At 59.2% G+C, this 24,687-nt stretch overlaps 2 protein-coding genes across 4 annotated transcripts; both read right to left on the bottom strand.

The window, feature by feature from the left end:
* Positions 1-1,692: 1,692 nt before the first annotated feature.
* Positions 1,693-15,334, bottom strand: PLA2G4B (phospholipase A2 group IVB). Of its 2 annotated transcripts, XR_004965899.1 has the most exons (21): positions 15,068-15,334; positions 13,833-13,905; positions 13,386-13,522; positions 13,119-13,250; positions 12,757-12,800; positions 12,532-12,574; positions 12,230-12,284; positions 11,836-11,963; positions 10,868-10,951; positions 10,544-10,581; positions 9,644-9,779; positions 8,346-8,482; positions 7,883-8,105; positions 7,610-7,727; positions 7,194-7,331; positions 6,901-7,005; positions 6,559-6,738; positions 6,081-6,247; positions 5,346-5,532; positions 4,763-5,222; positions 1,693-1,835 (listed from the first exon to the last, which is right to left on the bottom strand). XR_004965899.1 is itself a non-coding variant. In XM_036298262.1 (20 exons), exons 1-20 carry the CDS (start codon positions 15,284-15,286, stop codon positions 4,969-4,971), a joined length of 2,598 nt encoding a protein of 865 aa, XP_036154155.1. In that variant the 5' UTR covers positions 15,287-15,334; the 3' UTR covers positions 4,518-4,968. The 2 variants fall into 2 exon arrangements, 1 of the variants encoding a protein (XP_036154155.1); XM_036298262.1 differs by lacking the exon at positions 1,693-1,835 and having other exon boundaries at positions 4,518-5,222.
* JMJD7 (jumonji domain containing 7) lies at positions 13,457-24,436 on the bottom strand. Of its 2 annotated transcripts, XR_004965900.1 has the most exons (10): positions 24,350-24,436; positions 18,445-18,598; positions 18,118-18,371; positions 17,743-17,799; positions 17,175-17,270; positions 16,886-16,962; positions 16,498-16,657; positions 16,068-16,425; positions 13,833-13,905; positions 13,457-13,522 (listed from the first exon to the last, which is right to left on the bottom strand). XR_004965900.1 is itself a non-coding variant. In XM_036298284.1 (8 exons), exons 1-8 carry the CDS (start codon positions 24,411-24,413, stop codon positions 16,337-16,339), a joined length of 951 nt encoding a protein of 316 aa, XP_036154177.1. In that variant the 5' UTR covers positions 24,414-24,436; the 3' UTR covers positions 15,479-16,336. The 2 variants fall into 2 exon arrangements, 1 of the variants encoding a protein (XP_036154177.1); XM_036298284.1 differs by lacking the exons at positions 13,457-13,522; positions 13,833-13,905 and having other exon boundaries at positions 15,479-16,425.
* Positions 24,437-24,687: the final 251 nt, after the last annotated feature.

Raw genomic sequence — 24,687 nt, 5'->3', positions numbered from 1 at the left:
GGACCTGGCGTATATGGCATACTGTTCTTAATATGTTTGCTCCCCTTCTTGGCGCTATGTGTTTTAACCAAGGTCACCTCTCTGAGAAAGGTTGTTTCCCCAGGTAGGGATTTTCCCCTGAAGTTAGGGAGGGAATAAAACCCCTTAACTAAGTGCCAGGTGGGTAATTAATCACTTTAATCAGGCTGCAACTGGATGTGCGGTTTTTTTCAATCGGAAGGGGTTACTAACTCTCGAATCCACTGAGCATGTTTGGGGTGGGATTCTGAGGTCCCAGACCCCTACGTAGAGAGGCAGGACGGCCTTGCAGCGGGTCGGAAAATGAGGGTGGCTCTCTTGTGGAGCTGCTCGCTGGCACTCGGGGACGGAGAGGCGAGGAGTCGTGGAGACGCCATTGCTGCTTGCTCCGCCCTGGTGATTCCGAGACCCCGCGCTACTCAATGTACATCCCGCCCAAGCTGTGCCAGTGGCACAAAAGGAACCACCTGCGATTTTGCAGCTTAACCCAACAAACTGCAGACTTCAACTCCTCCCACCTATAAGGGACACACTCAAGAAGCAGAAACAGGTTTGGAGGATGCCGGAGCCGGACCCGGCTGGGCCGGCGACATGGAACCTCTATACCAGCAAACACACAGGCGGGTCCGCCATATCCAGTCTCACATGGGACGCCGGGAGACGGCAGACAAGCAATCTGTGCACTTAGTAGAAAACGAAACCCAAGCAAGCATACCAGATGTTCAGCCAGCTAGAACGCCTGGAGATTTTGTCCAGCAAGGAGCCTCCCAACAAAAGTCAGAATGCCAAACTTCATGTTGACCAGTTACAGTATGATGTCCAGCACCTGCAGACGGCTCTCAGAAACTTCTAGCAGGAGAGACAGCGAGAGGAGGTTCTGACTCGCACCTTCACCCCCAATGAGGGATGCGGCGCCCCCTGTGAGGCTGCGATGGTCCCTGAGAGGCTGCGACGGCCCCTGGGAAGCTGGCGGAACCGTGCAAGCCACTCAGACAGCTTCATCGAGGCCGGCAAACCAGCGTGCAGCCCTAAGCACATCTATCATTCAAAGGGCGAGAGGGCCGAGAGCAGCTGTAGTGTTGCTTTCTCCTCAGTTTTGGTAGCGAAATCCTCATTTTAAACATAAGAGGACACATTATTTTAAAAAGCCGTTACATGTCTCCGTACCCTTTCTGAGCAGAGCGTGCACAAGTCGTGAGAGACCTTTCCGAACACAGGGACACATCGCGGATGGAAATAGCTACATTTTCCATGTGTATGACCTTTGACCCGGCAACAAAAAGTGTACACCTATGGATGAGGACAGTGGGGGGGGGGTAAGGGCATGGGGTGGGGTGGGAACTGGGTGGAGGGGAGCAATGGGTGGAAAAAAGGGGAACAACTGTAATAATCTGAATAAAGATTTATTAAAAAAAAAACCAGAAAGAATAAAGCAACATAAAAAAAAATCAACTGGTATAAATACAGACGTAAGAAGACAATAAAGCACAGAACCTGGCTGTAGAACCTGGCTAGGCTGCTGATCAACTGAACGCTGTCTCCGTGTTATTCCTTCTTCGCCGACTCCGTCCACACCTTTGGGAACCCCTGGACCTGCTGGGGTTGGACCCCAACAGGACTCCACCTCCTCCCTGCCCTCCCCCACCCCACTGCCACCTCCCTCCCTCCGCCCCGCCCACTGCCCTCCAGACCCTGACAGCAGCTTCCTCTGCCTGCCCCACAGAGGGAGGGCTCAGGAGAAGCAGGCGCTGGTGTCCTCGGAGGAGCTGGCTGTGGACATGGCAGAGGCCGAGCGGCTGCTGGGGCAGCATGAGGAGCTGGGGAGAGAAATCGAGGAGCACTGCCTTCAAGCCCAGGGCGTACAGCAGGAGGGGCGGCAGCTGGTGGACAATGGCCACTCCCTTGGGGTGTCGTGTAGACAGTGGCCAAGCCCAGCACTAACAGGAGGGATGCAGAGAAAGCAGCCCCGGGACCCTCTGCACGAGGGAGTGTTCAGGGCATGTCCTGAAGCTGCTGGGGCTCTCCCAGGAGCCCCTTCCTGCTCCCCTGTCTCGCTGGGCTCCTGGCTCCGTTCCTCACACTGTCTGTTCCCCTGGGATCTCCCTGAGATGTCCTTCCAGAATCCCGCAGGGACTTGAATCTCCTTCAGACTGAGCCTTTGTTAGCCCGCCAATCTTTAGCCTTCTATGAGGCAGGATGCGCTCAGGGAAACCAGGTGCATGGCGGTGCAGCACCCCCACATGGACAATTCTCAGTGCACAGGGAGCTCCAGACGCAGGGACATCTTAGTCTGTTCAGGCTGCTACAACAAAATACCGCATGCTGCGTAGGTTATAACCAACATTTATTTCTCAGAGTCGTGGAGGCTGGGAAGTCCAAGATCAAGGTGCCGGCAGACTGGGTGTCTAGTGAGGGTGTCTTCCGGTTGCAGGTGGTACATTCTGACTGTGCTTACATGTGGAAAGGGCGAGGGTGCTCTCCGGGTCTTTTATAAGGGCTCTACCCTCATGACCTAGTCACCTCTCAAAGGCCCCTCCTCCTACTAGTATCACCTTGGCCAGGGGGTTGGGGGGGATATTCAGACCATAGGAGGGAGCGTGCAGGACTCCGTCTGCAGCTGGCCGAGCATCCAGCCTGGGGCTGACCGGTATTCTCTTGCTCTGCAGCCCACAGTCTAAGCCCAGAGCTCAGACCCAGACCTCTGGACTCCCTGGCTGAGTGCACGGAGGAGGCGCCCAGCATGGCCACGCCACGCAGGCAGGGCACCTGGGTGTGTGGGTAGGCGTCCTGAGCCTCCAGGACCAGCACAGACGCACCCTCTCAGAGCTGAGACTGCCAGTGGAGGGAGTAACACCATGTTTGAGACCCTTGACCACTCACCCCATCTGGTGCAAACCCCTGGCTCACTCTCAACTGTGCCAGTAGAATCAGGGTCATGAGGCTCCCTTTCCACAGATGCCATGGCTGCCCCCCACCCTCCTCGCTGAGGGAGACGCCTGTATTCACCGATGGCCACCCCCGGCCCTGGGAGCTCCCGCAGGCGGCTCCCACCACCTTTCCTGCTCAGGCCAGACCCGAGGTGCGGGGCACCTGGGTACCTTGGCACAGGCTAGAATGCAGCCTGGCTCTGTCACCTGGGACCACATACCCCTCATTCTCTGTTCTCCTCCTCCTCTCCAAGACAGAGCCTGTTGACAGGACAGCCAGACCCTCCTGCACCTTGCTCTTGTCCCTGCTCTCTGCCCCATCTTCTCTGCCTTCCCCAGTCCTAGGACCCTGCTCCTAGAGAGACCAGGAGTCAGGCTGTCAGCAGACACAGACCCCAAGACCCACACACAGAGACAAATACACAGAGACCCGCAGCTACACAGCTCATGCCGGGGGAGACAGCGTAACGGGAGGCAGAACAACTGTGGTCTCTGGTAAATTATCCAGTCACACTCCTGCAGGGCCCACTGTTCCAATTTATGATTCAGGTGACGTGTGGCTTCTAAGGCTGCCATTTCTTCTGCTCCGTGACTCTAGCCACCGGCCCAGGACAGGGACTAGGGTCGCGGGGCCAGGGCAGACAGAGGCAGTGAGAACCGGTCATCTCCCATCCACCTCACACCCCTGCTCACTCCTGCAGCTGCCTGTTGGCTCCCAGTACCCATCCCACATGGATGTTAGGAGGAGGTAGGTGTTCCCAGGGAGGCCAGTAGCCTGAGACACGAATGTGTGGAGAAGATTCTGGGGTCACGAGGCCCTACAGTCACTCTGCCTCCTGTTCTCTCCACAGGTCTGGGCCCTGGAGCAAACCCTGAGGTACCACCAAACCTCAGGGACAGAAGTGAGGACACCCTCTAGGCCCCAGAATGAGACTCTGCCAGCAGGGCCCTCCTGACTTCAGGAGCAGACAGGTCCCCCAGGCCACAGCTGGCTCATCTGGCCCCAGGTCTGGCCATCCTTACTGCGGGACAGGAAGCAGCCCTGGCTGAGTGTCCGGCACACCCCGAGGTCCCTGACCAGGTGAGGACTGTCACTGCCCTCAAGTGTGCTCATCAGGGCAGGGCCCGGCTGCAGCAGAGACCTCCCGCCTGCGTAGGAAGGGTGCCGGGAGCAGATGACCCACCTTTCAGGGGGAGCCCATGCTGACTCGCTAGCTCCAGAAGGTGGCTGGGGAGATCTCTTATTTCTTTTGTTGTTGTTGTTAATCCTACCACCCAAGGACAGTTTTTCCACTGATTTTCTTTAGAGAGTGGAAGGGAGGGAGAGAGAGGAGACAGGACATCGGTGGCCTCCCACCTGCACCCTGCCCAGGGCCAGGGATCGAGCCTGCAGCCAGGTTCATGCCCTTGACTGGGAACCAAACCTTCAATCGAGGGCTGATGCTCTAACCACTCATCCACCAACCAGGAAAACATCTTGTTTCTTAAACCAGTCTTTGCCCTGTGTAACCAAGAGCTGCAATAACACGTCCCTTCTCGGCAGCAATGACAGAACCTCAATAACGCCTCACATTTGTATGCACCTCTGTGATAGAGAAAGCGCTCTATTTTACGCTGTACAACTACTCAAGGTAACAAGGAAGGGAGGACAGACAAGATCATGGGCTTTGAGCCCTCACACAAATCTGGTCAGTGCTGCTCTGGGCTCCCCAGCTCCACCCCCAGCTGACACAGAATCTTCCCCTGACTAAAAGGAAGCCGTCTCCGGCCCGCATCTCAGGGACCAGGCTCCAGACCGTTCAGAAGGCTCGACCTACCCGGAGTGTCTGTGGCAGGCTTGCTGGTGGCGTCAGTGCCACATCTGGGTGGTGCTGGGTACGTACCGTGGGGCCGTCCCTCACAGGGCTGCGGCCTCCGACGGGGCCATCCACACCCCCAGAGGTCCTGGAACACCTGGCGATGACGGTCTCTGCCCCACTTAACCAGAGCAGCCGGACAGATGGGGAGTGAGCCTGAAAGAGAGTCAGGGGCTGGAGCCCCCGGCCAGGGTGCCGCCATCACTGGGGCCGCGCTGCTTGCGCTGCCTCCGCCGCTGCACCGCCTCCTGCAGGGCCCCCAGCAGCTGCTCCTGGTTGTTGCAGATGTTGTAATGCGTCAGGTGGAGCAGCTTGTCCATGTCCTCCTGGCTGTAGGTCACCTTCGAGTAGTGGTAGGGGGAGTTGGATGAAGACAGGTTCACCTCCCCAGCCTCCTTCTCCTCAGCTGCCCGGCGGACCCCTGGTGGGGAGAGAGTGCAGCCAGGCATGAAGGAAACGCACTGGGGGGCGGGGTTGGGGTCGCCTTCGACAAGCAAGGCATAAAGGGTGGAGTGGGACGCAGGAGGGGCCGATGGTGGCTCACCAGGGGCCGAGTGCTCCCGGAAGGAGTTGTTGACCAGGGGGAAGTGCAGCACGGCCGGGGCCTCGGGGCGGTCCGGGTCCAGGAACAGGTGGCACTCCCGAGGCTGCTGCTGTTCCTCGGGGCTGGGCGAGATGGGTGGGAACGGGATCCCCTGCTCCTGGCAGAACTGGCCTAGGAGCTGCAGCTGCTGCAAGGCGGGCGGAGGGGCATCAGAGAGGCTGGCCCGAGGGCTGCCCAGTGTCCTCAACAGCGGGCTGACTGTGCGTGGAGGTCCCCCGACACTCGGGACCTCGTGCCCAGAGGCCAAGGCAGACTCTGGTGGACCCAGCGGAGCCAGGAGAGATGGAAAACCGCTCTAAATCTGACAGCCTTCCACTGGGCTCACCTGAACGGGGCGCTAACAAAGCCAGATACTGCAACTGGGAGGAAAAAACCTTCCCTGGACCAGCACAGAAACTCAAAGCAGGGACCAACCGGGGGTGCGGAGCAGCAAAAGGGGCCCACATGTAAAACACATTTAGCCACCTTGCCAGTTCCCATCGCCCCCACTTCCTGAGCTGCTGAGTTCCCTTGGTTGTGGATCCTATGAACTCGGTTTCCCATTCACACAGTGTCACTGTCACAGCCCCTAAGGGGCCAGACGCTGGACTCCAGAGCAGACGGCCATAGAGGCATAAGCCAGGAAGGCAGGCCAGGCCTGGGGTTGCCCACCGCCCCAAGCTGCCCGCAGCCCACCTGGAAGGCTCCGTGGAGGTTGTAATCCAGTGACAAGATGAGGTCCACCTCCCGTGTGGGCCGCAGGAGGGGCGGGCAGCTGGTGTTGATAAAGTAGCCGACATCCAGCAGGCAAAGGTGGGGCTCTGCAGGTGTCAGCTGGTTGGGGAGCCCGTCCAGTTTGGTGGCTGGAAAGGTTGGGGGATGGGGTGAAGCAGCTGTCATGGGGCTCAGGGCACCAACCCCTCGGGCCCAATGACAGCTCCTTGCTGCTGGTGGAGACCCTGCGCTCCGCCCTGCTCTCATCAAAGCAACACCTCCACTTCCGGGGGCCCTGATCCCCAACATAAGGAGAGAAAAGGGGCTCTGGCTCCAAGCAGCCCAGGGAACTGAGCTCAAAGGGCATGGGGACGAGGTGTTACGAGGTGGGTATCTGGACCAAGGCTCAGGTGGCCATGGGATGACTCTGGAGAGCTGAGACGGAGGAGAAGGCAGGCACCTTTCCAGCTGGAAAAGTGAGGATGCTGGAAATAGTCCTTGTGGAAATGGAGGCCGTGCAGGAAGTTGTGGGTGGCCTGGGGCAGTGGGCGCCGCGTCAGAAGGTCAGTGAAGAACTCGGCTATCCTGCCGGCCACCGTGGGAGGCTCCTCTATCTTCAGAAGGGGGACCTGCTCCTTGTCTGCACAGTCAAGAGGGGAGGAAGTGGGGTGTCATTCAGGAAATGGCACCCCTGGGCCTTTACTCCAGCCTCTGTGGACTCGCAAAGGCCCGAGAGTCCACATTTCCCCACATACAGCCCACTGGCTGCACCGCCACATCCTTACAAGGAGAAGGCACCTACCCAGGCTGGCCTGGTCCTGTGCCCAGCGGTCCCAGAACTGGCTGGGCTCAGAGGCCCAGTACAAGCTGTCCTGGAGGTTGGCTGCATACAGGTTGCTCCAGATACCTGAACAGGGGACATGCGGGGAGAGTCCTCCACCCCGTCACAACCTGACCCTTCCCCAAGGCCGGTCCTGGGCCAGGAAACGTCTCAGTGACTGAACTGGGAAGGTCAAGGCCCACCCCCACCCCAAACCCCACCCCCAGGCCTGTTCCCCCTGCTGCCCCAGCTCCTCAGCCTTCCAACCTCCTCACCTTCCAGGAAGCAGATGCGAGACTCAGGGAGCTGCTTTATCAGGCGCCCCATGAAGAACTCGGAGCCAAAGAGCTCGGGGGGGATGGAGGCGCCGTACTTGGGAAAGCCGACCTCGTAGGGGGAGAATTCGCACCACTCTGCGAGGAGGCACACAGCCTCACCACGGGGCCCAGAGCCTGAGGACCCTCGGTACCAACGTATCCACCACAGTTTCACGCCAGGGCAGCCTGGTGACCTGAAGGCTCAGCCTTATGCCTGGCACCTGGGCTTGAGGCCCAAGGCCCTGGCCCGCACCCCAAAGCCTGAATGAGTCTCTGGAAAGCATGGGGCCTGGCCCACCACCTCCCACACACAGGCCCAGCTACCCCTCACCCACCAACCACGAAAGCATGGGTCTCAGCTCCAGGCTCCTCACCTCCAAACTCAAAGGTGGTCAGGTTCCTCCCCTTGGTGTTGAGGGCACAGTAAATGGGCAGAGGATTCTGGCCGCGACTCAGGGCTGCCCGCTGGTCTGAGAGTTTGTGGTCATGGGGCTGGAGCAGGGGTGGGGAGATGATCTGAACCTAAAGCCATGGCTTCCTGGTGCCTGAGCCTCCCCAACCCCTGCTGCCCAGGGCTGCTCCCACCTTTGGACCTCGCCGCGGCTTTGGCCACCCACTCCGCTCCCCAGGCTGCACCCTGCCCACACCTCATCATGCAGCAGCGCCTCGTTGACGAGGGCCCACAGGTTGGTGAAGCAGGCCGGGTGGCCCAGGCGGGCACGCTCGGCCAGCTCCTGCCGGTACCGCCGCAGCTGGCTGGGGGCCAGCACACCCAGCTTGCTCTTGGTCACCTGGGCCTTCAGCAGCTCGGTGGGCCCTGCCAGGTCCTTCTGAGACCACTCTGGGTCCTCGTAGAGGTTGGCCAAAGCCCTGGGAAAGCCAAAGCCGGGACCATCACTCAAGGACCCCTCTGGGCTCTGGTCTGGGACAACAGCCTGGCAGGCGCCCTCCCAGGGCCCCCGAGTGCGTTCCTCTCTGGCACACGCATTCTCTCGGTCCCTCCCATTTGGTCAGAGAGGCCTGTGCAGTCTAAGAGCCTTACCACTGCACCCCCGCCACAACCCAGCCAGTCACCCCCCGGCTTCTGCGCCCCACCTGCCGCCAGCTCACCAGGTGGATCCCGAGGCGCCTGTGATATAGGAGACGCAATCCAAGAGGCCCAGCTCCCTCAGGCCGGCCAGCTGCCCATACAGGGAAGTCATTGCTCGGATCCCACCACCAGTGGCCATAACAGCTACCACTGGGATCTGAAAGAGAGGCAGCCAGGCTCAGAGAGGCCCTAGGGCCCAGCAGGTGTGCTCAGTGGTTAAGCCATTGACCAATGAACCAGGAGGTCAAGATTCGATTCTCAGTATGGGCACGTGCCCAGGATTTCAGGCTCGATCCCCAGTAGGGGGTGTGCAGGAGGCAGCTGATCAATGATTCTCATCATTGATATTTCTCTCTCCCTCTCCCTTCCTCTCTGAAATAAATAAAAATACATTTTAAAAAAGAGAGAGCGAGCGAGAGAGAGGCCTTAGGGAGGGGGAAGGCCAAGCCACAGGAAGAGAAGATAGTAACCCAAGGGGCCGCTCAGCTCGCCCACAGATAAGGCTGCTCAAAATCTAATCAGGCCCTGACCGGTTGCTCAGTGGTTAGAACATTGGCCTGTGTTCTGAAGGTCCTGGGTTGGATTCCAGTCAAGGGCACATGCCCAGGTTGCTGGCTCTATCCCCAGTGGGGGGCATGCGGGAGGCAGCCAATCAATGATTCTCTCTTGTCATTGATGTCTCTCTCTCCCTCCCCCTTCCTCTCTGAAATCAATCAGGGCTCTTGATCTAATCAGGGCTCTTGGGACCGGTTCTAGTCAGGCCTGCTGAGGAGGGTCTAGTCAGAAGTGTCTCCTGAGGGTCAGGACTGTCTGATTTTAAGAACTCCAGGGAAAACGGGCCAGACAATTCCCGGCCTCGTCTCCTCACCTCTAACCCCTTAGTACCTGGTGGCCACTTTCTGGGAGCTCCAGGGCCATCTCCCCTGTAGCCCCTCATCCTCTCCCACGGAGAGGCGTCTCTCTAGGAGATGCCGGAGCTGACCTGAACCCCCAGGGACCATCCCAGGCCCGCAGGCTGTATGTACGTCTTACTGATCGGTCAGACCAGGCCCAGCCTCACCACCTAGGACAGGCCAAGGATCAAGAAACGACGAGAAGGAAAGCTAGCCCCGTGGGCAGCTTAAACCTCCACCTGTCTCATGAAGCTCCACATCTGATGTGACCAAGCTCCTGATAACAAGAGAGAGAGAGGGCAGGAAGCATGGGCAGGGAGAGCCGGCTCGGCACCAGCGCGTCTGGTGAGGGAGCCCCCAGTTCCAGCATTCAGCACCGGGCTCTGGGCCGAGGACGCCTGCCCCACCCGGCCCAGCCCTCAGACCTCATCCTCGGGCAGGTCTCCGTCCAGCCGCAGGGCCTGCCTCAGGGCCCTGGCCACCACCTGCTTCCTCCTGCTCAGGAAGGCGTGCTCCTCAGCACAGGGCCCGCAGCCCAGCCGCACGGCCAGCTCCTTCGGTCTGCGTGGAAAGGGACCATGAGGCAGCGCCTGGCCTCGGCCGCGAGAGGAAGCTGGGCCTGGCTCCCTGAAATGCGTACTGCGTTTCTTCCCTCCTCTCCTGTGTCCTGGCAGAAGTGTGACACGTGCGGATGTGAGGGGGGGCGGGGACCCAGCCTCACGCGAGGACACACGGGGAATGTAGTGGAGGACTCACTGTGACTAAAGAGGCCCCTCTGGAGTCCCAGGTGCAGACAGGCCGCTGGTGGGACCCAACCCACTTCCTCCTCTCAGCCTCTCTCCCTCACCCACTCAAAAGCGACTCCAGAGGGGACGGAAACCAGTGTTCCCACTGCTTCGTGGTGAGCAGGCATGTGACTCCTGGTCTCGTGAAGGTCAGCTAAGGCCCCCCGACAATGACTGCCCCCCGAAGTGGTGCCATTCTCTCCTCTCCTTTCCTTGCCCTCTCTGTGCCTCAAATCACTCTCCTCGCCTCCCACCTGTTTTCCAGCCAAACGTTTATCAAGTGCCTCCTAAGTGCCAGGCACAGGGCTAGGCACACACCCCTCCAACTAATGCAAAATGTGAAAAAGAGCCCGTCTGCTCAGACTCCCGCACGTTGTGCTCCGCCGTGGAGCACACCCCTGAGCACCTAGGAGAAGTCAGGCGGTCGTGCTGGGAGCCCCCCGACTCGCTCCTCTCCGTTCCTCCAGGCGGAGTGCCTGACCATCGGCCTGTCCCAGCTGCTTTCCCCCGACCTTTCCCAGTGCCCAGCCGGCCTCTCACCCTTCTTCTTTTTTCAGCTCCACCCTCATCAGCGGTTCCTGAAAACATGAATGCTCCCGTCACAAAGGTGGGCCACCCGTTCCTCTCATTCCAGCCCGAGCCACACCCCACGATGTCCCCATGCTCCCTTGGGCCCACAGCCATCTCCCGGGGGCCAGGCCTGACACCTGAAGCAGGGATGCTCAGAGGACCGCCCCAGGGCCTGGTCCAGCACTTATTCAGGGTGTGGCTCGAGGGCAGAGCTGCTACTGATGCAGGCCAGCCCTTCAAGGCCTGAGCCGGCCCTGCCTGTGCCACTGGCTTCCTTCCTCCGGTGACCAGTACCTGGGACGTAGGGAAGACGAGTCTCACCACTTGGCCAGAGGGCAGGGCCCTCAGGGGCACCTTCAGTTGCTCCTGGGGGGCATCCTGCAGGAGCATGAAAGAAGGACTAAGACTCTCTACCCTTCCTTCCCCGCAAGGACTCCACCAAGTGCTGCTGGGAGGGACAGGAACAGCGGGAGGGGGCCACGGGGTCAACGTCAGCCTCACACTCTTCCCAGTGGGCCTGACCCTTCCCAGTGGCCTGACCCTTCCCAGTGGGGCTGACCCTTCCCAGTGGGCCTGACCCTTCCCAGTGGCCTGACTCTTCCCAGTGGGGCTGACCCTTCCCAGTGGGGCTGACCCTTCCCAGTGGCCTGACCCTTCCCAGTGGGGCTGACCCTTCCCAGTGGGGCTGACCCTTCCCAGTGGCCTGACTCTTCCCAGTGGGCCTGACTCTTCCCAGTGGGCCTGACCCTTCCCAGTGGGCCTGACCCTTCCCAGTGGCCTGACTCTTCCCAGTGGGGCTGACCCTTCCCAGTGGGGCTGACCCTTCCCAGTGGCCTGACTCTTCCCAGTGGGCCTGACTCTTCCCAGTGGGCCTGACCCTTCCCAGTGGGCCTGACCCTTCCCAGTGGCCTGACTCTTCCCAGTGGGGCTGACCCTTCCCAGTGGGGCTGACCCTTCCCAGTGGCCTGACCCTTTCCAGTGGGGCTGACCCTTCCCAGTGGCCTGACCCTTCCCAGTGGGCCTGACCCTTCCCAGTGGGCCTGCCCCTTCCCAGTGGGACTGACCCTTCCCAGTGGCCTGACCCTCCCCAGTGGGGCTGACCCTTCCCAGTGGCCTGACCCTTCCCAGTGGGGCTGACCCTTCCCAGTGGCCTGACCCTCCCCAGTGGGGCTGGGGGCTCAAGGTGAGCAGCGGGACTGTGGGAGCAGGTGCTGAGGGCAGGAGGGAAAGGCTCTGCAGCCTCACGGAGCCACGGCACATACCTGCAGGTGGATGCTCAGCTCCGGCTCCCAGCAGGCCAGGCAGTGGAAGCGGGAGGCAGTGCCCACCGAGGCCTCCTGGGGACCCTCGCAGGACCCGGGAACCACGAGCTGAACTCTGCCTTCTGACCCTGGAAACAGGAACGAGCAGGAAGGCTGGGAACAGGTCCTGAGCCCACAGAGGCCCTGGTCTTGCCTACGGAGCCTCGGGTGCTTCCCTCCCTGCACTGAGATGGGCGTCTGGCCCAGGATGAGGCTGGAGATGGAACGCCCCCCCCCCCGCACCCCCCCGAGGAATAAGGGGGAAAGCCCCTGCTCCCGCCTGAGGGCAGAGGGCATCTAGTGCAAGGCCCCCTTAGAAAGGGCTGAGGGCTCTTGCAGGGGGTCAGGGACTCACCCTTCTGGTCCCCAGCCTCCTCCAGTCGAACGTGCAAGCGGGAGACCTCCCGGGCCTGACATGAGAGAGCCCCCGACGTAAACACCGCCTGTCAGAGGCTCCCACCCGCCCAGCACCCTGGTTCTTGCTCCTCAGCCCTTTATTTCCTTGGCCTGAGGCACCAAGCACTCCCTGCGGTTGTACCCTCCTGAGGAACTGAAATCCCAGGGACCCCCATCCAGCTCCGCCCCCGACCCCCATGGTGGGCCTGAAGCTCGGGGAGGAGGACAAGCAGGTGGCTGCAGGGAGGGTTCTAGACTCACCACCAGGATGCCATTGCTGACCAGCCGCTCGGCACAGTCGGTCCTGAAAAGAGCCCCCAGCGACCCTAAGCGGGGTCCAGGTTCCCAGGTGCCCCCCCAAGGAGGCCGGGCATTCCTCCTCTCCCGCTGGATGTCCCCAGGGATGGGGTCAGCTCTAGTGCCTGCACCCCGTCCCTCCCGAAGGAAGCACGCCCACCCAGGACTGTCCCATGGCCCCCGACTCACACACTCTGCAGCCGAAATTCAACTTCCAGCTGCGGCTGCTCACCCTGAACAGAGAAAGAAACAAGTTAGAAAGGGTGAAGGGGGTTGGGGGGCGAGGGGCGGGAAGGAGGAAGTTATGGGGGTGGGGAGAGCAGATTCCAACCCAGACGCCAGCTGGGGCTGGGACCCGTGGTGGACAGTGACTGTCCATCACCAGGCTGCTCCGACCCTCTCTGGCCGCCCCAAGAAAGCTGCCCTGCGCTTAGGTGTCCGGAAAGAGGGTTGGGATGGGACTGCTTCTCAGGGGACTGTAGCTACAGGAGAAGGCCACACACCAGCCACCCTCCCCAGCATCGCCCTCCCCGGCCCTGACGCAGCCTTGCCTGAGGGCTCCCCAGGAAGCGCTCGCGGCGGGACTCCCCAATCCGCAGCGCCCCCACGTCAAACAGCACCGACAGCACGGGGTCATCGCTGGTCAGAAGGTCCTGGTCCAAGACTTGCAGTTGCAGGACATTCTGGAAGGGGAACAGAGGGAGGGGCTGCAGGAAGGAGGGTGCGCAGGAAGGTGAGTGGGGCGAAATGAGGGGCTGGGAGGGGACAGTGGCCGTGGACGGGGACAGTGAGAAGGGCCGGGGTGACTCCAGGCCCACCTTGAGCTGCCTGTGGATGCGGAAGCGAAAGCTCTGATTCCAGATGGGGTTTCTGCTGTTGCTCACTGTGCGTGTCTGCAGCCTCTGGCTGGAGGCCGTGGGCAGCCACAGAGTCACGTAGCAGTCCGGGGGGGTCACTGTGGGAAGAAGGCGCGAGCACCCGTGACGGCCAGGAGCCCGGCCCCGCCCGGCCCCACAGGCCCTTCCCTCCCCCGCAGGCCCTTCCCTCCCCCGCAGGCAGCCCCGGACGACCCGGAGACCAAGGAACGGGGCTGGGTCGGAGGCAGAAGAGCGGAGGCAGAGCCCCGACTGGGACTTCCCTCCAGTCCTCCCCTCGGCGCCCTCTCCAGGCCCCCCCTGCACGCCCAGCCCTGCTCCCCTCTCTGCACTGCCCCTGCCCACTTCGAATGCCACTGCAGCCTGTTCCCCGCCCTGGGCAGCACTCACCTAGGTCCTTGGAGGGCAGGCCATGGGCCTGTAGGACACGAATGGTGAGCAGGCAAGTCTCGGGCACCTTTGCCTGCAGAGGAGAGAGAAAGGGACAGGTCTGCTGCAGGCCGAGACCCAAAGGAGACAAGGGCCTCAGGAGAGGCTGGGGCCGAGTCCTGGACCCAAAGGCCCAGCCCTGCCCAGCCACAGGCCTGGAGGAAAGAGGCTGGTACCTGCTGGCGACCCCTGCCAATGCTTACACATGCTCTGGCCGGCTCTGGACCCATTTTGTACATGAACTCGTCTAATCACACAACCACCCGATGACCAACCCACAAGGAAATCGAAACAGGAAGACTAAGTAGGCACTTGCCCGAGGTTCAGGGCCAGGATCGGACCAGGCTCGCTCCAGATCTGTGCTCTCGAACCCCACACTAACCCGCTTCCGGGTCCTGACACTAAGTCTCCTTTCACCCGCTTCCCCAGCTCACCCTGGATGAGCAGCCCAGGCTGGTCTTGGGCAGGGGGCAGGAAAGGGACTGTCAGGCCTTGTGCCCCCTGGTTGAGTTGCACCCCCCCCCCCCCCGCCCCCATACACACACACTCTCCGCCGCTGGCCAGGGCACAGTTCTGGAAATGGGCTCTACTAAGGTGGGGACAGCAGTTACCAGATCAGACTGCCCACAGGTGGTCAAGTCCTTCAGGTCCCACAAGGTCCGGCTAACAATGGTCCTCAGGCAGCTCCCTCTAAACCCAGAACCCTGGGTCTGGCCTGTGACCCTGGCAGGTTGCCACGCAGGGAAAACCTGTGCCTGCCAACCCTTCCTTTTAGCCTCCAGCCCTGCCTCAGAGAGCGTCCTGCCTCGGAGAGCGTCCTGCCTCAGAGAGGGCCCTGCCTCAGAGAGGGCCCTGATGGACGGTGGAGTCCAGAGAAGGGCCGGGGAAGCTCGCCTAATAGCAGTGTCAGCCCTGGGCCCCCACCCCAAGCAACTGAGTCAGAGGAGCAATGGAGCAGCCACTTCCGTCTGGGGCCCCGGGACTGCGTTGCCAGGGCCCAAGTCCATGGTGCCAGGGAGCTCGGCCTGGAGCCTCTCCCTCGGGCAGGCGGAACTCAGGACAGTCCCTCATCCCAATGCCCTGCCTCTTCCCTGGCGTCTGCTCGCCACCCTGGTCCAAAAAGCCCACAGCTCTGCTGAGACAGCAAACGCCAGGCCTCGGGGGGCCAGGGGCTAGAGGGGAGCCCAGTTCCCTACCTGTCTTGCCAGAGCCATGAGGCCGAGAGTCCTCGGGAACCAGGTATGCCAGGCAGTGGCCGGAGGACTGAGGACTGCCAGCTCTTTCATCCAGAGCCAGGGATGCCCCAGCCGGCTCCAAGCTCCTCCCCTGTCCCTCCCCACTGCCTCTGCTCCACCCAAGCCCCGCTCTTTCCTGGACCAGCCACCTGCACAGGAAATGAAGCATCTTAAACCCATATGAAACCACTGGCCTCCCTGTGGTGGGGGCTCAACACCCCAAAGACCCATCCTCTCCAGCCATCAGCATCTGTGCCCACCCCACCCGCCCTGCTCTCCCAGCTCTCACCTGGAAAGGGGGCCCCCAGGAGAGCTCACTGTCCGAGGCTGAGCAGAAAGAGACTGGAAGGTGGGGTCTGCGGGAGCCACTTAGGTCTGGAAAGCAGGGGATGGGCCCAGAGCAGCAGCAAACGGAAGAGCCGTGCCCCCCATGACAGGGCCTTTTGCAATCTCCCAATGCCAGTATGACAGGAATACCCAGTCCGGCTGAAGTGGTTGGACAATCTGAGGAATGCCCCAGGCCCCATCATGACCTGGCAGGGGCGTGGTTTGTTCTTTGAAACAGCCCTTCAAAGCGGCCGCCCCAGCCCTGGGCTGGTGCTGGGGGATGAGGCCTCTGGGCTGGCAGTCGGGAAAGGGGGCTCCCATCTCCAGGGCCCGGTTGGTGGGGAGGGGGTCTGAGCTCCGAGACCCACTCCTTCCACAGAGGAAGTCTCAGGAGGGGCGGGCTTCTGTCCCCTCTCGGCACCACAGCCCAGCAGCTGCCCTGGAGCTGGGGAATGAGACAGAGCCAGGAAGACTGGGCACACACAGATCACAGCCATCTTTTATTGAGCTTTCCCGCTGCGCCAGCCTTGCTGCCCTCACAGACACCATCTCTGGTGCTCACAACACCCGGAGGTAGGAACCATCATTATCTGTCTCACAGACAGGTCCCCAATGCTCCGAGGCACACACTCACCCAGGGTCACGGGGGTGAGGCAGTGCTGCACCTGGCGCCTCACCCCTCCTCCAGTGCAGGCTGCTGCCTCACCGGTGAGCCACGCCCGGACTGCAGGGACCTCCTGCTCCGGTCCGCCTCCAGAGATCCTGCACAGCTGGTCGCAAGCCGAGCTGGGCCAGGGGCCAGCACGCTCTGACTCCACGTTGCCTCTAGAATTGACCTGGCCCGGGAGAGGCGCCACCTTTTCCACACGTTGTCATGGGCAATATTCATTCACCAGGCCTCCATCAGGCAAGGCCCGAGGCCTTCGTGAGGGAGTCGAGCAGCTGGAAGTAACTGTACTTGAGGTCATACTCCATGTCATACCAGAAATTCACTGCAGGGAGAACAAGACCTGAGCACAAGGGTCCCCCTTCTGACCTCCAGCCTCCCTGACCCACCTCCTCACCAGCAATGCAGCCATGGGACTGCCGGACATGGTGGAACCACAGGGCCGGCAGGTAGAGCATCTCACCAGCCCGCACCGTGCAGCGAAGGGCCTGGGCCTGGCTGTAACTGGGGTACCGAGCCAGATCTGGAGCCAACGGGTCCAGGGGGATCCAGGGCACCTGGGGACACGGTGGATGCCAGGGAACAGGCTCGAAGCCCCCGGCCCTCTAATTCCATCTTTTCCAAAGGTAAACACCATGGGCCCTGCCCTGCTCAGCACTGGCAGGCCCCAGACTTAGGGGTTTTTCAGAGCAAGGTGCCACCACCCCAGCTCTTTTGTGCCTGCTCCTCAGAGTCCAGGTTCCCACCCTTTCCCTCTCCCTGGGGCCCAGGAACAAGACACACACCTTCTCCATGGCCTCCTCATCCACCATTTTAAAGGAGCCCTCTTCAGTGAGCTGGTAGGTTGCTGGCGTGTACATCTCTGAAACCAGAGGGGGGAAGGTATGGGGACCCTCAGGTGGCCTACAACCTGCCGGTCACAGCCACTTGCTTGTTCCCTGGCACAGGGGCAGGGTCAGGAGTCCCCGTGCAGTAGAGACACTGTCCACACCTCAGGCCCGGGCACTAGCCAGCCCAGGGCCCTTCCACCTTGGGCTGCGTGCGCCCCAGAGCCCCGCAGGCCGAGCCCCTTACCACAGGGGATGAAGGGCCGGTCACTGGGCGGATGCAGCAGGAAGTGTTTCTCTCCCGAGACCACACAGTAGAGGTTCTCATAGTGGTCCTTATGCACTGCCAACACAGAGGAGCCCCGGGAGGGATGTGAGGGGCCAGGCACAGGAGGGGCAAACAACCATGCGGACACCTGGCACCCCAAGACAGCTTGTGGGTAAGAGAAGAGCACGCCACGCCAGAGCAGAGAGGGGGTGCCAAGGTGCCTGGTGGGTTGCAGGCATTTCTGATCTCTGCCCTCCAGGGACTGACACTTGCCAGGCCCTGGGCTCATCTCCACTGAGGAGAATTCTAGCAAACAGGGCTCCCCCGAGTTCACCCCTGACCTAGATGGCCTTTGCGAACCTTTCTAGGGACGAAGAAACAATGCCCTCACCCCCAATGCTATGGGTACCTTCCCCACCTGAGCTGCCAGGGGGACCCCCTCTTGCGTGTGAGCCTAGAATCCCAGAAGAAATCTTAGAGGAAAGTCAGTCTAACTTCTGTAAGGCCCAACCTTCCACCCTTGGTCTCCTCCCCACCTGATACCTACGCGATGTCACTGCAGCCGCCTCCCCCAGCCAGAAGTTCACAGCATCAGGCATCTTTCCTGCAGGTGGGAGGGAAGAGGGAGAGTTAGGAGGGGGGCCTGAAGGTGAGGCTTGGAGTAACCACCTTACAGCAATGCTGGGCCAGGACGTGGGTGGGCCTTGGCCACGCTTTCTAGGGACCCAGAAGAAACAGGGAGAGAGCAGAGGGAAAGGGCAGAGGCGGGCCACTGGCGAGGGGCAGCCACCTTCCATTCATTGAGGTGAAGCTGAGGCCTGGGGACTTGAGCGTTCAGTGCACAGCACCTGACCCTGCAGGGCCAAGAGTGTGGGCCGAGTCATCAGTGACGAGAAGAAGCAGGTCCCCCATCTCCACTCACCCAGCGCCTCGGAGGCCCAGGGCACGTGGGGCTCCAGATCAGACAACAGCTGGGGCAGCTCGGTGGGGAGGTTGGAGCACTGCTTCTGGACGTAGAGGACTCCCGGGTGTTGGGCTCGGCCCTCCAGTACGTCCAGCACGCAGCTCAGGGGCAGGCGGCGCTCGGCGGGCATCACAAAGCGGTCCCCTCGCACGGCATCCGCGTAACCATCCGGGGTCACCGCCACACTCACCTCCGTGGAGCCCGCTGCGGCTCTGGAAGAACGGACGTTCGGCCCACGCCCAGATGCCACAAAGCACCACCCACATCCCCCGGGGCGGCCCCCACCTGAGGTAGGGGAGCGACCACTTCTGCAGGGCTGGCCAGTGCTGCAGGGCGTGGCGGATGATGCAGGGCCTGTTGGGGCAGACCCAGTCCCGGTAGAAGTGGAGTGGAGTTGGGGGCTGGTCCAGGTAAGGCACAGCAAGAGGCACGTTGAGCTCTGAGAGAAAGAGGGGAGCGGGGGCTGAAGCCAGTAACATCCTGCCGCTGCCCCACCGCCTGCATCAGAGACGCCCTCCGGGTAGGCCACCCCGTGTCCCTAGACAATGCCCACGGGTGACCAAGGGGTCCTGGACAATCAGAAATAGAGGAGGGACATTTAAGGGACAAAGCGTGACGTACTCACAAACACACCACTCTGGGTCACAAGAGTTGACAGGGCCAGGACTACTGTTCAGCCCTTAATCCCAACCCTCCATGGACCATGCCTGGCCTGTACCATGGACCATGCCTGGCCTGTACCATGGACCATGCCTGGCCTGTACCATGGACCATGCCTGGCCTGTACCATGGACCATGCCTGGCCTGTACCATGGACCATGCCTGGCCTGTACCATGGACCATGCCTGGCCTGTACCATGGACCATGCCTGGCCTGTACCATGGACCATGCCTGGCCTGTACCATGGACCATGCCTGGCCTGTACCATGGACCATGCCTGGCCTGTACCATGGACCATGCCTGGCCTGTACCATGGACCATGCCTGGCCTGTACCATGGACCATGCCTGGCCTGTACCATGGACCATGCCTGGCCTGTACCATGGACCATGCCTGGCCTGTACCATGGACCATGCCTGGCCTGTACCATGGACCATGCCTGGCCTGTACCATGGACCATGCCTGGCCTGTACCATGGACCATGCCTGGCCTGTACCATGGACCATGCCTGGCCTGTACCATGGACCATGCCTGGCCTGTACCATGGACCATGCCTGGCCTGTACCATGGACCATGCCTGGCCTGTACCATGGACCATGCCTGGCCTGTACCATGGACCATGCCTGGCCTGTACCATGGACCATGCCTGGCCTGTACCATGGACCATGCCTGGCCTGTACCACGGACCCTTGGCTTTCCACTCCGGAGTGGCCAACCTCCTGGCATCCAGTAGGAAAGGCAGCACGGAGGTGGTACTGGGAGCTCCAGAATGAGTAGAGCTGAGGCCCAAGGTTAAGGGCTGGGCTGAGGCTGTGTAAAGCACCTTCTAACAGCGATACTTACTGAGCACCTCGAATGTGCTCAGTACTTGGCTTGGCCAATGTGGAGGTTTCAAGGGATGAGCCAATCATCATCTCAGGGAGCTTACAACCTAAATGGAGAGACTGACTGCCTCACAAAACCACAGGAGGAAAAGCGAACAGCATCACCATCCTCAGACACCCAGGGTGCCGTGTGCACTGGGCAGGTTGTGCAGTGTGCCACCTGGGCAGGTGTCTGTAGTGGTCCTGGGTCACCTGAATAAAAATCTCCTTCTCCCTCACTCCTGTCATCCTATTGACTGTCTCTGAGTCCTATTGATTCTACCTCCTAATGTCTCTCAAACCACCCCCTCCTCCTTTGCCCTGCTGGTGTTCACATTCACCAACCTCCTCTGGGTCCTCAAATGTCACCTCAATGAGGCTTCCCTCCATGGCCCCCTCTTTTTTACTTATTGGGGTGACATTGGTTCACAAAACCATACAGGTTTCAAGCGTATAACTCAACAAAGCATCATCCGCACACTGCATCGTGTGCCCATCGCCCCCAGCAACGTCTCTTTCCATCCCCTTTCCCCCTTTGACCACCTCTACCTCCTCCGACCCCGCTTTCCCACTGGCTATGACCACACTGTTGTCTATGACTATGTGGACTTTTTTGTTTTGTTTTGTTTTCTTGTGCCTGTGGGGTTTTTTTCTTAATCCCTTCACCTTCTTTCATCCAGTCCTCCAACCCCCCTCCCCTCTAATAGCTATCAGTCTGTTCCATGTACCTATGCCTCTGTTTCTATTTTATTCATCCATTTATTTTGTTCATTAGATTCTACATTCGAGATCATATGTTATTTGTCTTTCTCTGACTGGATTATTTCACTTAGCATAATAATCTCCTGGTCCATCCATGCTGTTGCAAAAGGTAAGATTTCCTTTTTTGCGGCTACGTAGTATTCCATTGTGTAAATGTACCACGACTTTTTTCTTTTAATATATTTTTATTGATTTTTTTACAGAGAGGAAGGGAGAGGGATAGACAGTTAGAAACATCGATGAGAGAGAAACATCGATCAGCTGCCTCCTGCACACTCCCTACTGGGGATGTGCCTGCAACCAAGGTACATGCCCTTGACCAGAATCGAACCTGGGACCTTTGAGTCCGCAGGCCGACGCTCTATCCACTGAGCCAAACCGGTTAGGGCTGTCCCACAACTTTTTTATTCACTCATCTACTGATGGGCACTTGGGCTGTTTCCAGATCTTGGCTACTGTAAATAATGCTGCAGTGAACCAGGCCACCCTTTAAAAAACTGTAACCTTCTCCCAATAACCCTTATACCCCTTCCTTTATTTTCCTTTTTCAAAAAACTTGATTTTAGAGAGGGAGAGAAACATCGATGTGAGAGAGGTTCATAAATTGTTTGCCTCCCATATGTACCCCAACCAAGGATTGAACTCAACCAGGGATCAAACTTGCAACCTACGTATGTGCCCTGGACCAGGACTCAAACCTGAGACCTTCCAGAGCACAGGACTTACACTCCAGCAAAATGAGCCACACCAGCCAGGCCCCTGTACTTTTCTATCATTTATCACCATCTAACACACTACGTATTTCCCTTATCCAAGTGTTTATTAGTCTCTCTCTTGGTAGAATGTGAGCTCCATGAGGGCAGGGATGCTTGTCCTGTTCACTGGTGCCTCCCCGGGAACCAGAGTGGTTCTGAGCACACAGTGCGTGTTCAGCAAATATTTGCTTAGTGGTTGGATGAAAGTCTCCATCTCCTGGCAGGATGGTTGCTACAGTGAACCAACTTGTTTCCTTGGCTTAATTCTACTTCCTTGCAAAGCATCACTCACCCTGGCCCCAGTCATTTCCTAAGATACAATCTCATCTTGTCACACCCCCAGTAAGAACATCCTCTGATGACTTACCTCTTACTCCTCACAGAACACTGCCTGCCTTGTCACACATTCAGGCCCAGCCTCCTTTCCCGTCTGTGCCTGGTGCCTGCCCCTTACCGCACACTCCTCAGGCAGCGCCAAACTTTGTTCCTGCTGCCCACTCAGTCTAGAATGCCTTGCTCCTGGCTTTTGTAAAGGGTAGAGGGCTTTACTTTGTTATTTTCATCCTTGAGGTCTAGCCTGTCTTAACCCGCCATGGGGGGTTACCGCCTCCTGCTCCAATCGGCCACTGCATTCATTTTCCCTCTGGGGTCATGCTCTGTCTCTCACAACCGCATCTCACGGGTCATCTTTGCCTTGCTTTGCAATCAGTTGGAAAGTGAATGTCATTAGATCAAAACTTGGAACTGAGTGGAAAAACAGACCCTGGTGGGCCCAGGAAAACAGAAATGGAAGAGCTGGCCTGTGTGCTTGCTTCATGGACAGAGGGTAAGATGAAACCTGCCAAGCAGATAAGGGAGCAGAGGGGAGAAACTGGCGAAGGGCCTTCCCAGTCATGTCAGCCCATTAAAGCAGTCACCCTGGGGTGGGGCTGGAGTGGGGGTAATACGGGGCTCAGTAAATCTCCCTCTTGTCCTCGCTAGGATTTCTTAAGTACAGGAAAACGGACTTTTTTCTTTTTTTAACCCTTTGTAGTTTCTGTAGTTATTTCAGTTTTACTTCCTCAGCATTTAATAGTTCTTCCTGTAGAGCAGGGGTAAGGAACATCGGCCTGCCGCATAAGGCGGGCGTACAAGGCCACAAAAATCATGTGCTCCGGCCCTGCCAAGGCTTTGGGGTGAGTTAAATGTCTGACCCGGTACAGCAGGCTAATTTTTCAGTTGATAATTTGTATGGCCCGAGAATGATGTTATAAATACCCAAGTGGCCCTTGGCAGAACAAAGGTTCGCCGCCCCTGCTTTAGTGAATGGCCACTGTTTTCTCCTGGGTTTTTGAAGTGAGGGGATTTCAAACGGGATCCGAACAATCCCTTTGGCCAAATTCTTCTGCTAGAAATTTAGCCAATAACACTCACACATGTGCACAAACTCTGCTCCAGGCCCAATGCCTCAGCACTGCTCCTTGAACACACCAGGCACACTCCCACCTCAGGGCATTTGCCTGTCCCTGCCCTCTACCCTAATCTCTTCTCTCCTCCTCCAAGCCTGTGCTCAAATGTAGCCTTATTAAGGAGGCCCATCCTGACCATCTGACTTAAATTTGCAACCTGCCCTTAAGCCCTATACACTGAGGTCTACCCATTCTGCTTTGTCCCCCGCTCTCCCATAGCACTTATCCTGTAACACGTTTCTTTACTATATAATCTACTCACTCAGTGTGCCTATGACTCATGGTCTGTCTCCTCACTTGGAATTGTAAGCTCTATGAGGACAGAGATCGGTCATGTATCCTAAACACACTGAACAGGCCCTGGCACACTGAAGTGCTTTAAGTACAGTCATGAGCCACTTAACAATGTTTTGATCAACAATGAACTGCAAATGCCACGGTGGTCCCATAAGGTTTGTGGTGATGCTGGCAGTGACATAAAAGTACGTACAGCACATACAATTATAGTAGCAGGCTATAATATGTAGGTGTGTGTAAATGCACTCTATGATGCTTGCCCAACAACAAAATCACCTAGCCTCACATGACTGTATCTGCAAAATGAATGCTCAACGTATTCGTTGCAGCACTACTGGAAACAATAGATTGGAAATGACCTAAATGTCCAATAAGAGTGGGCTGATTAAGTAAATTACAGCACTAGTACCCAGGTGTGAAAAAGATTGCGGTACAGGGATATGGAAGGATCTCCAAGATACATACCCAGAAGAGTATGTTTAACAGGCTATCATTTGTATAAAAAGGGAGGTATACAGTTTTGTGTGTGGATACAAACAGCATTTTTGTGTTGTTGTTACTCTTCACCCAAGTATATTTTTTCCACAGATTTTTAGAGTGGAGGGGGAGGGGGGGACACACATAGATTGGTTGCCTCCTGCACAAGCCCTTGACCGGAATTGAACCCACGACCCTTCAGTGCACAGGCCGACGCTCTAACCAGTGAGCAACACTGAGCCACACCGGCCAGGGCTAAACAGTATTTTGGAAAGATGCAAGCTGGGGCTTAGGATGGGAGGAAAGCTTACTTTACATTATAAATCCGTTATTTTTTAAGTCATGTGCCCATGTTCCATTCATTGGCGAGAAATCGCTTAAAAATAGAAAGGGGAGAGCGGAAGGGAGGGAAAAAGAAGGGAGAAAAATAAAAACCAAGCGGCGGAGGCCAGGGGTCACTGGCACCGCCGCCGCCGATTCGCCCCGAGCTCTGCCCGCCCCCGCTGGGAGGAGTCGCTCTTGAATCGAGTTCCAGCAGCGGCTCAGGGAGGGAGAGTCCCACCACCCGGAGGACTTCGCGACCGGAAACGGGGGGGGGGAGGGGGGCAACGGGCCCCTGGCTATCAGCGCGGGCCGGCTGTGGGGCACAGGACGGCACCCGCACGGCCAGTCCCTCAGGAGCCCACGGGGGTGCGCAAACACGGGCGGAGGAGGTTCGGCAGAAGAGTGATCCGAGAGGAGGCATCAACCAGCTCCGTGCACGAGGTTTTGCGCTCCTCGAGGGTAAGAACTAGGGCGCGCCCTGGGGTCAGCGGCCCAGGAAGCACCGGGGCCACGCGACTCGGGGACCCAGGCCCGGCGTGCCTCCCACGCCCTGAGACTGACCTGCAGTCAACGCCAGGCACCACAGCCTCAGCGAACCCACTCACCCCTTACCGCCGCCGGGAATTCTCGTAACTCCCTCCGCACGGCGTCCAAAGCCGCCTCCGCCATGACGCCGCCGCCCCGAAGCCCCGCCCTCCCTCCTGAAGGCCCCGCCTCTCCTCCTGAAGGCCCCGCCCCCCGCATGAAGGCCGGCCCTCCCCTCCTGAAGGCCCCGCCCTCCCCTCCTGAAGACTCCACCTCCCCGAGGCCCACGCCAGGGCTCTAGCTCCCCGCACTCCCAGGACTTCGCCGGGTCCCCACAGATGAAGCCGCTGCCTGGATCGAGCTCCCCTTCTCCCCGCCCCAGCGCACCCCCGATTCCACTATCCATGCAGCGAGCAAG

Source organism: Myotis myotis, unplaced genomic scaffold (assembly GCF_014108235.1).
Source record: "Myotis myotis isolate mMyoMyo1 unplaced genomic scaffold, mMyoMyo1.p scaffold_m19_p_1, whole genome shotgun sequence".
Classification (NCBI taxonomy): Eukaryota; Metazoa; Chordata; class Mammalia; order Chiroptera; family Vespertilionidae; genus Myotis; species Myotis myotis.
This window is presented reverse-complemented; position numbering and strand designations above follow the sequence as displayed.

What these genes read in the sequence shown, in the direction of transcription:
- PLA2G4B (XM_036298262.1), bottom strand. Translation starts at nt 15,286, where the DNA reads ATGGGTTTAAGATGCTTCATTTCCTGTGCAGGTGGCTGGTCCAGGAAA. An exon ending in TCGTCTTCCCTACGTCCCAG is followed by an intron (nt 10,582 to 10,867) that starts GTACTGGTCACC and finishes TCATGTTTTCAG; the next exon opens with GAACCGCTGATGAGGGTGGA. An exon ending in GAGCTGAAAAAAGAAGAAGG is followed by an intron (nt 9,780 to 10,543) that starts GTGAGAGGCCGG and finishes CTTTCCACGCAG; the next exon opens with ACCGAAGGAGCTGGCCGTGC.
- JMJD7 (XM_036298284.1), bottom strand. Translation starts at nt 24,413, where the DNA reads ATGGCGGAGGCGGCTTTGGACGCCGTGCGGAGGGAGTTACGAGAATTC. An exon ending in TGGTCGCTCCCCTACCTCAG is followed by an intron (nt 18,372 to 18,444) that starts GTGGGGGCCGCC and finishes CCGTTCTTCCAG; the next exon opens with AGCCGCAGCGGGCTCCACGG. An exon ending in CTGGGCCTCCGAGGCGCTGG is followed by an intron (nt 17,800 to 18,117) that starts GTGAGTGGAGAT and finishes TCCCACCTGCAG; the next exon opens with GAAAGATGCCTGATGCTGTG.